The sequence below is a fragment of the Cebus imitator genome, unplaced genomic scaffold (assembly GCF_001604975.1).
Source record: "Cebus imitator isolate Cc_AM_T3 unplaced genomic scaffold, Cebus_imitator-1.0 Scaffold176, whole genome shotgun sequence".
In the NCBI taxonomy this organism is placed as follows: domain Eukaryota; kingdom Metazoa; phylum Chordata; class Mammalia; order Primates; family Cebidae; genus Cebus; species Cebus imitator.
The window spans coordinates 1190486-1204651 of NW_016107491.1; the positions used below are offsets into that span (position 1 = coordinate 1190486).

Sequence of the window (14166 nt, forward strand, 5' to 3'; positions counted from 1 at the left end):
CTACTCAGCCATTAAAAATAAAAATCATGTCCTTTATAGCAGCATGGATGGAACTGGAGGCCATTATCTTAAGTGAAATAACTCAGAAACAGAAATTCAAATACCACCTGTTCTCATTTGTAAGTGGGAGGTAAATAATTTGTACATGTGGTTATAGTAGAATAATAGACAAATAGACAATGGACACTCAGTGGGATATAAGGAAGAAAGGGGAGTAAGGGATCTAATAGGTACAATGGACACTATTTGGGTTATGGTTACACTAAAATCCACTTCACCACTATGAAATATAACCACATAACAAAACTGTAGTTCTATTCCCTATATCTATAAAAACAAAAAAAGAAAGAAATTTTTAAAAAGAAAAAGTAAAGAACTAAAAGAGAAAAAAACTGCCAATCACTAATCTACTCCTTAAAATAAGCACTTTTTAAATCAACATTATTATGTGAAAATTTATTCCTGGTAGAGCAGCAGTATAATTAATATTAAAGGACTAAAAATTAAAGCACACAGGAAAGAAGGCGAAAAAAAATGAGATTATTGTAACAGGTGACAATGACATAAATTGCTTGACACTAGACTGTAATGGATTAGTACATTATAATCCTTAAAGCAACCTTTAAAAAAGTGAAACAGACAAAAATAGTGAATAGGCCCATAATGAAGATAAAAGTATCATTAAATACTCAATTACAATAATTCTAAAGAAGACATGAAAAGAGGGAAACAGAAACAAAGAAGAATTGAGAAACAGAAATCAAACAGCTAGTGATGTTTATACTAAACTTTAATGGTAATTAGCTTAAATTAAAATATGATGGTCCAGTCACTCCAATTAAAAGGCATATATTATCATGGTGTATGCAAAAATAAATCAAGAACTATGTGTTGTCTACAGGAAAGGCCCTTTAAAAATAAGGACAGAGAGATTAAAAGTGAAATGATGGAAAAAAGATATACCATGTAAGCACTAACCATAAGATGATTAGTAAAAGTAGACAGGATAGGAAATACTACCAGTTGGAAGAAAGATATTTATAAGAGGGCCCATTAATAAAACATACATAACAATCCTTAATGTCTATGTGCATGGTCCTAATTATAGAACTCCAAATTTTTAAAGGAAAGATTGGCAGAAGTCAGAGTATACAATTCCTCAATTCAGTTTACATACTTCAAGACATGTTTTTCAGTAATTGACTGAAAAAGTAAAACAGACAATCACTAAGGATACAAAAGATTTGGACAACACTCTCTACCAACTCCACACAATTGATGTTTATCTAACACTCTCCTTGCACACCCAGATGAGCATATCATTATTTACATATGGTACAGTTTTGAGTAGATTTAGAAACAAAAATCAGTAAGTCAGTCTGAGGTATAAGTATTATATGCCAATGTCTATCAACCAAATGCAAATTCTATGATATTTTCACTTTCAGTCTTACATCTTAATGTTCATAATGAAATATTAAAACTAATTCATGTAAGTTGAAATTCAAAAGAGTACTAGAATGGAAATTAGTCTAATATTCTTTTATTACTTCTTTTTTTCCCATTTATTTATTTTATTGCATATTAGGTTTTGGGGTACATGTGAAGAACATGCAAAATGTTGCATAGGTACACACGTGGCAGTGTGATTTGCTGCCTTCCTCCCCATCACCTACATCTGGCATTTCTCCCCTTGATTATTACTTCTTAAAAAGCATTGATAAAGTGTTTGTCCTGTCTAAATCTAAGAAAACTTGATAATTTGCTATAAATGTTTTCTATTTGTTGCTCGCATATTGCTATGGCATACAAATTATGAAAACATTTATGTAAGGCATTTAGATATTCAATTTTTGTTTGTCTGCTTGTTTGTTTGTTTTTTCTGGTCCTTGATTCAGTATATTCATTTCTTAAATTCTCATGGACAAATTAGAGAGCCCATGGTTGTAATTATTATTAGATTACACAAAGATAATTATTGGTAATATAAGTACACTTAAAATTCTAGTGTGCTAACCCACATTGAGTTAGTTGGCCTGTATATTAGCTAAATTAATCGTATTTAGAATGAAACAATAAACAAACAAAATAGATGTTCCCTAAAATATTGTATGAATCAAGCATTCGCGTTCCCACCCTATGACTATTGTCAATAGGTAAATAAGGAATGAAAATTGCTTAGTGTTCTAGTTTTATACACTCATTATATGTATATATTCCTTTCTTCCCCTTATCAATTAAATCACAGTTTTATATTTAAATATTTTAATGTCATGTTATATGACAGTCTACAATCTAGTTCAAAACATTAAGTTGGCTAGTTGCAATGAAAACAAAGTAAATAAACTTACCTCAATGGATATAGCTATATACACACAAACACACACACACACACACACACACACCCTCTTTTTTAAAAAGGCCATTGAATAAAACATAGTATAATTTGAAAAGAAGTTTATGTCCATTAGTTTCCCTTTCACAGACATTTTACTCTTCATAGAAGAACTATTTCAAGAGAAAAAGGATGATCCAGTGGCTGAAAGAGGCTCATAACCCAACTCATATTCTTTCTCTAGCTCTTTCTTCCCTCTTCTCACTCTCTCCCTTTCCGTCACATAACTAGCTAACCCGGCCATAAAACTGGTCTCTGGTTATACAACTAATTGTAACCTGCTTTGACCAAATATTTTCTTTGTAAAACAAATGATTCTATAGCAAAATAAATATAACTCAACTTTCCTAATGTCTATGTGAACAAATTAAATTACATAGACTTATTTTGTCAGTTTGATTTTCGTTACCTATCATTTAAATTAGAACTTAGAATTCATACTTGGGATATGGTAGGACAAAGACAACTAGCGTTCTGGGTTTTGAAGGAAATGATTCTGTCAATTCAAATGTTAAACCAAACAATGTGTTCCAGATGACTTTTGTTTCATTTCTTCTCTACCTTAATAATAATAATAAAACTTGCAATTGGGTTGAGACAATGAAGCAGGTGAAAGACAAAGGAAAGGAAATAATTCTGGTTAATTTCACTCTTATTCCCAGGTAACCAACAAATTATTTTTATATGCAAAATAGGCTCCTTGAATAACTTTCATATTTCACATTTTTTAAATAATTATTTTAATTATAGATATTCTGAACAGTAAACTTAGTCACTATGAATCTCAGCTTTGTAAGTGTGTTAGAAAGTTTAATCATAGTTCCTAAAACATTGCTATATTGAAATGAGGTGGCTTCATGATTACAGGAAATATAAAAGATTATTTTTTAGAGAAAAAAAGAAATTTAATTTTTATTAAGATATTCTATATAAGAAAAATTTTAATGGTGATAAATACATCACTCTAGTTTGTTAAATTCAAATTCACAGTATTATGTTATAAATTGTGGCAATTGATATGTATGTATTCTTTTGATTACAGGTAATGGAAAGATGATAAAGACAACATTACAAAATGGTAAACATTCATTTGTCTGTAAATGTGAAACACTTATGTAAGGCATTTAGATATTCAATTTTTTGTTTGTTTGTTTGTTTCTTCTGGTCCTTGATTCAGTATAGATATTCAATTCTTAAGTTTCTCTGAGATTGATCAAAAACCCATTAAAGAGATTGATCATAACCCATATGAGAGATGGATCATATCACTCTTGAGATGATTTATTGTGTGTTTCAATTGACATAATCAACAATAAGAAAAATATAAACATTATTATTTGTCAGAGGAGGCTCCAAACACCATATTTACCCTAATTCTAATGCAGCATGATATATAGCTTTAGTTCCATCATAGTCCAGAGACACACATGCTATTTTAACATCTTCCAGATAGAGATTTATATGTCTTGAGTCTTACTTTATTTCTCTGATCTCTAATCACTTGTTAATCTCAGCATTGTGTGGCTTTAGCAAGTTTTATCAAATATTCCCTTAAATGGATGCATGTCTCTGCATTGCCAGCAGTTAGTTATACATGCAAAAGTAAGTGAAGATATTTAAAAATAAATTTCTAGCATTTATGTGTACATTTAATTGTGTAATTTAAATCATATTATTTATTGTTTGTAGCCTAAAATAATTACTTTTTCACAAATATATCAGCACAAGAAAAAATGTTATCAATGGATCAGGGAAACTAACCTCCTTTTAATAAAGGTCTAGAAACTGATTTGGTCCAATTGTCATTTATGGCATTTACATTTCAATGAGAAAATATTGAACAAAGAGGTTAAATGTTTAAGGACAAAAAGACCATGAAACTCAAAGTGCATTTTAGTTTTAGTTATTTTGATTTATTTATGTGGGAAAGACTTGAAAATATCTGTGACACATTGATAATCTTTAGACTCAATCCACTGACCAGAATTGTAGTCAAAATTTATAAAATAAAGGTAATAGCAAAGTTTGTACAAGAAACATAATTAAATGTATGTACTTACTTACAATTTTTTTAAGAAGTTCCTATAAATATTAAACTAATCTTGACAAAATGTTTAGTACTTCAATTAAATGAAGGCCTTATCTGTAATATAAAATAAAATGGCATATTTATGATAAAGAAGTTTTTGTCCACAAAGTAAAAGAAGGTATTTTTGTGAAAGAAAATACCAATATCTAAATATTAGGACCTTTTACCAAAAACCTAGAATTAGAAAAAAATAAATACAGGTAATATTTTTATGTACAATTATGCTATAAAGTATATATTTATAATTCAAAATTCAATCATTCATAATTCATATTATATATTAAAGTTATAGAATAAAGCTGTATTTACATGAATGTTTAAAATGCTTACATGCTAACGCCTATTCATAAAAAAGACTTCTATCAATTTCAAGTTCACTTTGTATTATGCTTCCTAGCATTGGACCATTATAAAGAAATTTGAGATTTAATACAATCCCTTTGAAAGAAAGTTTGGTCCAAGACGATTACCAAGTATTCAGATCCAAACAAAAGTTAGCAGTAATAATACTGTGGCTTATCCAGTCTGCATTCTGTTACTCGATTTCAACTGAGCACCAACTTAGAGCAAGGATTATGTATGCAAACTCTGTAAGACAGTCAATTTATTTACTTGAGGAATATGGGAAATTAATTTCTTGATTCACAACTGTATTTTAAATTGCAGCCCAAAAAAGAATTATTTTACATATGTGCATTTTCAACTTTGTCTTCAAATAAGTTCATGTTTCCCAATGGGGCTTCATATGAAAAATGACAACATTCAGTTGTATAGTTTATTTTTTTGTTGTTTTGTTTGTTTTTAATTTTTGTGGTTACATATTAGTTTTACAGTCCTTTTTGTTGTTGTTCTGTTTGTTTATTTTTAATTTTTGTAGGTACATATTAGATGTGTATATTTATGTACATGTACAGTTTCTTAATTATACTTATCAGCATAACCTGTTAGACTTTTATGTTCTTTATATGCAATATTTTTCACCCATCCACTTTTGGCAAACATAAAATTCTTGCATCTTCTGTTCAGGTCATTTAAAATTTCATGAAAAGTACACATTAAGACTAAAACAGATCAAATGATAGTAATTGAGTGTGTTTTTTTACCTTATAAAATGTGAAAAAATTTTAAAGAATTGTTTTATTCCTTTCCCCATATACTATTACACTTAGCTAAAAATCATAAAAACAGTCACTGAAAGAACAAAAGGCAATAAAGAAGACACAAAGTTAACTTTCAGATTAATACATTGAAAAGTTAGAGTAAATAGGCTTTTAAAAGTATATTATAATAGAAAATTTTACTTAATAAAATAACTTTTAATAAGGTGTTGGTTCTGCAACTGTTGCAGAAATCATTAATATTATTAAATACATGGGTTTTTTTAATTTTAAAACACTCATGGGTATTGCTTCTCTGATGTAGAAGAACATGTTGCTTTAAGATGAAAAAGGTACCACAGTTCATTTTTGCCTATGTGGTAATATAGTCGCAGGAATAAAAAAAATTGAGAAGAAATTCGAGTTCTGTTCTAAAACATTCAAGCACAATGCCTTGTGAGCATGATAATTTTGAAAATTAGCTCACTTCTTTTCACAGTCCATGCATGTAGACAGAACTGTTGATGTAAATCACAGTGGCACAAACTTTTGTGACAGCTGAGTTTAGCCTGCTTTGGAGCACTGTCAAAGAAGAGGTATTAGTCTTTTGCAAAAGCCTCTCCAATCCTTGAACATGTATTTCCTTTCTGCCTCTGCATTACTGAAGTCATTCCAATGCCAAGAAGCAGGAAAAAAAAATGACACAGCAGTAGAGGATGTCCTACCCAGTATAGATATTAATTCCCGCATAAGAACTCAGGAACTTCTAAGGCTAGCCATGAAAACTTCCATACCCACAAATCTTCTTTTTCAACTTTTAAAAATTTAAACCATGCTTAGTGATGCAATGCACCGCACTGCTTTTTCTGAGAAGCCACAGTCAATAACTTAAAATGTTCACAGACCTTTCCTAAATGTTAATACACATAAACATGTTAAAAATAATTAAACCACATTTTTGCCATAATCTCAAACCAAGAGTGGTACATGGTAAAATAATCTTTTACTCCTTAAATTCGTAAAAATGTCATAGTTAATTTCCTATTAATTTACTATGAGAAATTTAGAATTTGAAACACCAATCCCAAAATATGATAGGTAATTTTATTAGTGTTTAGCTGTGATTATAGTTCGATTTTTGCTTTTAATTTTTTATGCTTACTTCTTAAATAACTTAGCCAGTTATTATAAATGATATTAAACTCAGTAATTTATTTACAAAAAAAGAATATTGCTTTCCGACATTTTTATAATTTATAGGAAAGCCAGATTTCTGCTTTTTGGAAGAAGATCCTGGAATATGCCGAGGTTATATTACCAGGTATTTTTATAACAATCAAACAAAACAGTGTGAACGTTTCAAGTATGGTGGATGTCTGGGCAATATGAACAACTTTGAGACACTGGAAGAATGCAAGAACACCTGTGGAGACACTTGTAAGTTTATTTCTCATTTCATTTTAGTTCATTTGTGGACATCCTTTTAAAACCAAGGCATCTCAGATGATGTTCAAGTTTACTCCGGTTTTGTTTTAACCATGCAAATTAAGATATATTTGTGTTCATTCAATCTCAGATTTGTGACTACATATATTTTTAGAAAGGATAGAAAATTAAGAAATTATTTTCATAGCTCTAATACTTTTTATGTTACATTATTTAACTTTTCTTCCTGAAAATACTACAGTACAATTTTAGCAAAATATAATTCTAAAATCTTTCACATTTATACAAATATGAGAGCAAAGTTATTGAATGCCACCTAAAATCAATTAGTTTTATCTGCCTATAGCATTTATTTAAGGGATGACTTAAACATCAACTGTTAACGCTTTTTTGACAAAGAACTACTGTTACCCATGGAAATATTGCCTTACAATATATTTAAAGATTCACTGTTTGCTAATTTGACATAGCAACGTGAATGAAATTGCCAGAAATCTGTTTCAACATTGTGCTATGCATCATTAGTACAAATATGAGATTTTGACAATGTTTATCTGTTTTGATTGGCTGTATTTTTTTCCAGTGAATGATTATGGAACCCAGGTCAATGCTGTGAATAATTCCCTGACTCTACAATCAACCAAGGCTCCCAGGCTTTTCGGTAAGAATCTCCTGGATTTTATTGCTTCCAGGAAACTATTATCATGGTAACAATGAAGTAGATTATGTATTAGAAATACGACTTTAAATATATATTTGTGTGTGTGTGTGTGTGTGTGCGCACGCACGCATGTGTGTGTGTGTGTGGTTACTTAATGAGTTTGTGGAAATACTGAGATTCAAATTGTTTAAGACATCTAATTCCATAAAAGCAACAATTTTTCTAATCTATTTTAAAGTATGCCTTGAAATAAGCTTTTGATTATGTATCACATGAAAAACTTTCATATGATATTTAGCTCCATTCCAAATTTATTTTGCAAAATAGTACTAGGAATTATCATCCTCAGTGTAAAATGGTAAATCACTGTACTGGCAGCAGAGCATCAAAGGCAGTCCAAAGTACTTTTAAAGTCAGTATGGCACTAGGCAAGGTCTCTAATGTTACTCACAGGGAAGATTAGAAATTAATTGAATAGTCATACCTAAATGTTATGTCATTCTGGAGCGAATTATTTTTTTGAATTCTGCAGGACTCTTTTTTATGTTCTAGTCTGTTAACCTATTTATCAGATTTAAATGACCATACAGGACATATTTCCACAAAAATGCAGAGCTGAGAAAATAGTGAAAATACTGGGAAACATAATCAGAAATCACAAATATCTGGGTGGTTAGAAATAACATAGAAAGCTAAAAATTATCATTGTAAAATTATTAGATCCTAGCTAAATTATAAAAATCACATGTTTTTATTCAGATATTGAAGATTTTGCTTAGCAGCAGTCCATGTGAATGTGTCAAGTGTAAACTTGGCCTATTTACATATAAACAGTGTGAATATAAGGAATTCTGTAACTATTAAAATTGCAATCTCAGGATTAAAATAATAATAATAATAAAGAAACACAGTGTCTGGGCCAGGAATTCTGTACCCTGGCCATTTATCAGAATTAGATTGACTTTGAGCTACTCCTCTTTACAACAAGCAAACGAACAACTAAGCAAGCAAGCCAACAGAACGCAAACAAAACTGCCCTGGTGGATCTGACATATTAAAATGTTGACTGAATTATCTAGAAAGAGTCTGTGAATGTCAGCTGAGTCCCACGGTGATCTAATCTTTTGCACGTTTTGCTTCAGCACTAAGGTCACACCTTGGAAATCACGAAGAGGATTTGAAACATGATTAAAGAGGAAATGGAAAATGTAAAGAAACATGAGATCTATTAGGGAGCATAATATGTGCCTTTAATAATTGAAACACTATTACGTGAAAGAACAATTAAGTCCTGTACATGCCTTACCCTTCAGTCTTGCCTATTTCATACCCTCCCCAGATCCTCATCTCTATCCTCCCTTAGCCCCCTCAACCCAGGGTAAGCATGAGGATTAATGTGTGAGGGCTAAAGTATAAATACCTTTCTATAATATGTTTCTTTCTTATGTGAGATCTTTAACAAATTGATGGCTCAGGGATTAATAAATTCCCTAACTTGTAGGTGTTCAATTAGCGTTCAATTAACACTTAAGAGGTAATTAAGTAACTGCAAACTTTCAGTGGGAGTTGGAAAATACGATGCATTCAAAATGGCTTCAGGTTCTTAGATTCAATAGGTAGAGCAGTGAATTGAATGCCAATGAACTTGAGTATAATTTTTAAATACTACTTTGTTTATAATAATTAATACCTTTGTGATTCTGATTTTTTATCTGAAAAATTAAGCACTCTTATGTATTGTTTCTTTATGTCTTTCCAGCTTTATATTTTTCACTCATATTCTGTTTTACTCAGCTAAGTATGACATCTTCAAAAACACGTTAAATCTTATTGCTGTAACAGAAAATTTAGAATGATTAAATTATTAACACGTTTAAATATACATGTGACATAGTATATCAAAAAGTACAAAAAATATATAAAATCAGATTCCAACATGTCTGAATATTTTTGTTTGAATTATTTTACCAATTTAAGTGGAGATCCGCAGTCATTTATCATCAAAGTGAATAGAATAGGTTAGGGAATAGTTTTGCCTTAAGTTTTTTGAAATATAAAATTCATAATTTTTGGTAAGCATACTACCAAGTTAGAAAAATGAAAATAAGTGTGAGTTTTAAAATATTAGTGAGTTTTAAATACCCTCTGACATGTGTCTTCTCTAGTTTTTCATGTAGATGCACATTGACAAATATAATGAATACATAAATGCTTGTAAAAGTAAATTATTAACTAAGTAAAGAGTAAGAATTGACAATATGAATTTAATAAAATTAACTATAAATTTTATTCAAAATAATAAACATTTAAGGAATAATATTTTCATAGTAACTGCATTTAAAATTAGGGCAAATGCCCCCTTTATTTGTCTAGGAAACTGTTTTATTTTTGATTGTATATGTTGCCCTCAAAGTCCACATTCCTCTAGCCAATTTGACCCCTTTTCCTCTTTTACTAAGAGCCTAATGTCTTTCTTTCTTTTTCTTTCTTTCTCTCCTTCTTTCCTTCCTTCCTTCCTTCCTTTCTTCTCTCCCTCCTTCCCTTCCTCCCCCCTTCCCTCCTTCTCTATGTCCCTCTTTCCCTTCCTTTCTCCCTCCCTCACTCCTTCCCTCTCTCCCTTCCTTCCTTCCTCCCTTCCTTCCTTCTGTTCTTCCTTCCTTTCTCCCTTTCTTCTTTCCTTCCTTCCTAATCTAAAACATGAAACAATGTTGCAGTAACTAGGAGATGTTTGATATTAAGGATGGCTTAATGTGGATTGTTAATGACGCTATGTCTCCATTCTTTTTAAAACCTACATGATTTCTAATCTGCCCCAGCCAAGATGCAGATGTAGGAATGCAGATGTAGGAATGCAGATGTCCCTGTACAGTCTAAAACTAGATGACCCCTTGTTACTTCTGTCTGAGGGGTTCGGTGAGTTCTATAGACTCCTCTTAATTTACCCAATCAAATATAATTATATCTGTCACTGCTTGCAGTTATATTATTACATTCCATTATAATTTAAGAGAATGAAATTCTTTGTTTACATAAAACTTTGTTGTTCAAGGGTTTTATTGAATGTGCACGGCTGTCTGTGGATATCAGTTTATTTTGAAAAGAAGTAAATCCTTTAAAGTTTCAATTCAATGTACAAGAATGATAATCTGCCCCACAGCATAAATGGAACAGCATTCTTTTAAAATTCTTTCCCCTAAATAATAATCTTTAAGTAGCATAATTGAGTATTCTAAAATTCAATTCTCATAAAGCGAAATATTTATAAATATAATTTTAATGCTTTTCTTCATGATATTATAGAAACATTTTAGAAGTTTTGTTAAACATTATTAGAATATAATGTTTTAAAAATTGCTATTTATTTTTAATTGAAATGTTGTAAGTGGCTTTCAGAATATGTTTTTCCAGTAAGCTTTCTTGATTCAAGACACTTGAATATTTACTAAGCACAACTCAGATTTAATTTTTCTTTCTATTTCCACATTTCAATATTAAGTTATTTAGGTAATCTCAAAGACTGAGACTTACTCTTCCTTGAAGAGATTTTATGTAATAATTTGTAGGCATAACCCTGAGTGTGAGTGCCTTATTTCAGTTTAATTGGCTGTATTAAGAGTATATTCATGTAGTTAAAATAAATGTGTGTTCTCTTCCATGTGTAGAAGAAATATTTCTAAAGCAATTTTCCTAAATGTGTGCAATTCTGCACATAAACTCTAGAATTGAAAATCATCACAATTGGTTCCTCTTGTTTTACCTGATGATTGAAATAATGATATAGCAGATAAAAAACCTTTGAGCCTGAGGGCATGGGTTAAATTCCCAGCACTTCAATTAATAGCTGTTCGACCCTAAGATATTTCTTGACCTCTCTGAATTTCATCTTCCCAACGTAAAATAAGGATAGTAATACTATAGTACTAACCTGATAAGTTGTGTTATGAGGTTAAATCAATCAAAATACATAACTTTCTTAGGACAGTGCCTGATATCTAGTCAGTTAGTGTAGGTTTGCTCATTATTATTATCTGTGTGATTCAGAGCAATACACTTAACTCGCCAGGCTTTAGTTTCTCATTTGTAAAACAACTCCTTTGTAAGTTCCTGTTTGCAGAAGAAATTTATATTTCAGGCACTCATAAAGTCTCTGGTTATTCAGATAAATGCATCAGTAAACATACAGTCTCGAAATCATGGCTAATATTTTAAGAAGAATTCATACTAGAACTAAATTAATGCATATATGGAAATTCAAAGAGTTTGAGATTATTGGCACAGAGAAGTATCATGGGGCTTCAAGCTCAAAAGATGTTTATTTGTATAATTGTTCCTTAACTTTTCGACACCTCCAACTTTCCAAACTTTTTGAGTTCTGTCATTGTTTTTCTGATTGTTCCAATTTGAAGGATTAGTAATTTTCTTTGTATGACTTCTATTCTTCCTGCCATTCATTAAATTTCATTGCTTTTTATGAAATGTTTATTTCTGTCTCTTCCATTTTCATTCCTATTTATTGTGTTCAGATCACCAACATTTCATGGTTAGATTTCCTAAACAATCATATGTCATCCAATTTGGAACACTAATGATAGTTAAAGAGAGTGCTAAAAAATTAAGATATATGTCTATTTTAAATATAGATATTACTGAAACAATGTTGCAGTAACTAGGAGACATTTGATATTATGCATTGACATAAAATTGGAATTGTCATTTTGGTGACTCTACAAAAATAGTTTTATATTTAAAAGTATTTCAATATTTTTAAATTACATATATATATAGAAAAATAATATTCTCCAAAAATAAGTATAAATTAATAGGGGCTTAGGCAAAACAGGCTGTATAGACATGAGACAAACAGATAAATAGATATCAGAAAGCTCAGATATAACTCAGATATATTTTTATATATATTACAAATAATGTAATCATATATCTAACATAAGTAAACTAAAGCATATTAGAGAAAGAGAAAAAAGGAGCAGTCATATGTAACAAATTATATATGACATTTTTAACATCACTGTCCTATTTCTATTCATCTATCATGTGGTAATTTAGCTTCATCTATTTGCATGAAATTTGTCTGCATCGTCCATTAGTCCTCTATCTATTGCAGATATTTTCTGTCCCTTAAATATAATTTTTTTCTGTCCTTTCAGATTGGTCTCTTAATTACCATTACACACAAGTTATTAACTCTCATTCTAAAGGATGTTTTATGTGATTTTCCCACCTAAAATTCACTGACCCTCCTCATCTTCTTAACCAATCTGCCTTTTCATTATCAGAAGGCCTTCTTTCTGTCTCTTTCCCTGGTTTCCTATTATTATTCCTTTAATACTTATATTATTAGATATTTTGTTTGCTCTGCCTCACTGTCTAGATTACAAGTTTTTTTGAAGAAGAAGATAATGTGTTATATAGTTTATAGACTGCCCCCACTCTCAGCATTGATCATAGTGTTAAGCATATAAAGATGACTCACATTTTTTGTTTATTAATTTTGTGATCCACAGTTACAAAAGAAGGAACAAATGATGGATGGAAGAATGCGGATCATATTTACCAAGTCTTTCTGAACGCCTTCTGCATTCATGCATCCATGTTCTTTCTAGGATTGGATAGCATTTTATGCCTATGTTAATATCTGTGCTTTTGGCATTTCCGTAATATTTATATGTATATGTGATGCCTTTGGCAGCATACTGTTAATAAAGTTTTATATTTTCATGCATAGTAAACATAGTCTTCTCACTGCATCTCACTGGTAAATGTCTAACTAGCAAAGAAAAATGAATGTTCTGTGGAGTTCATACTAGTTGCAAGCTTTTGACTGAACCTAACTATTCATGAAAAAAATAAGCCATTTTTTTCTGATTTTTATACATCTCTTTGGTCCCATACATTGACTCTTTTTTTTTTTCCTTGAGATGGAGTTTCACTCTTACTGTCCAGGCTAGAGCGCAATGGCGTGATCTTGGCTCACTGCAACCTCTGCCTCCCAGGTTCAAGCGATTCTACTCCCTCAGCTTCCCTAGTAGCCAGAATTACAGGCACCCCTTACTCCCCATGGTTAATTTTTCATATTTTCAGTAGAGATGGGGTTTCACCATGTTGGTCAGGCTGGTCTTGAACTCCTGACCTCAGGTGATCCACCCACCTCACCCTCCCAAAGTGCTGAGATTACAGGCATGAGCCACCACATCTGGCCTCATACATCAACTCTTAAGAGCTGCCTTGGAACTATATCAGCTTTACAATATTCTTGGAGGAAACAAACTTTGGGAAGACCTAAAAAGCTACTGACAACCCAATTCTGCTATTTGCTCACTGACTGAGAAAGGGAACACCTATATACCCGATCCAGTTCCACATGGCTTCCTGCCAGCCTCCAGGTCTAGGGAAAGTAATCGGATGACATCCTGAAGATCCTTTTACTACTTGAAACTCTATCCCTCTCCTAAACGTATTC

At 31.0% G+C, this 14166-nt stretch overlaps 1 protein-coding gene across 8 annotated transcripts in view; it reads left to right on the top strand.

Moving 5' to 3' along the window:
- TFPI (tissue factor pathway inhibitor) overlaps positions 1-14166 on the top strand; it is an 82305-nt gene that overhangs the window by 57012 nt on the left and 11127 nt on the right. For 7 of the 8 annotated variants that reach the window (XM_017545045.2, XM_017545048.2, XM_017545046.2 and 4 more), the window contains 3 exons: positions 3438-3473; positions 6842-7018; positions 7611-7688. In XM_017545045.2, the coding sequence (XP_017400534.1) occupies positions 3438-3473; positions 6842-7018; positions 7611-7688 (291 nt within the window). Of the gene's footprint in view, positions 1-3437; positions 3474-6841; positions 7019-7610; positions 7689-13210; positions 13436-14166 lie in introns of those variants that run through there. The other variant, XM_017545050.2, reaches the window with a different exon arrangement.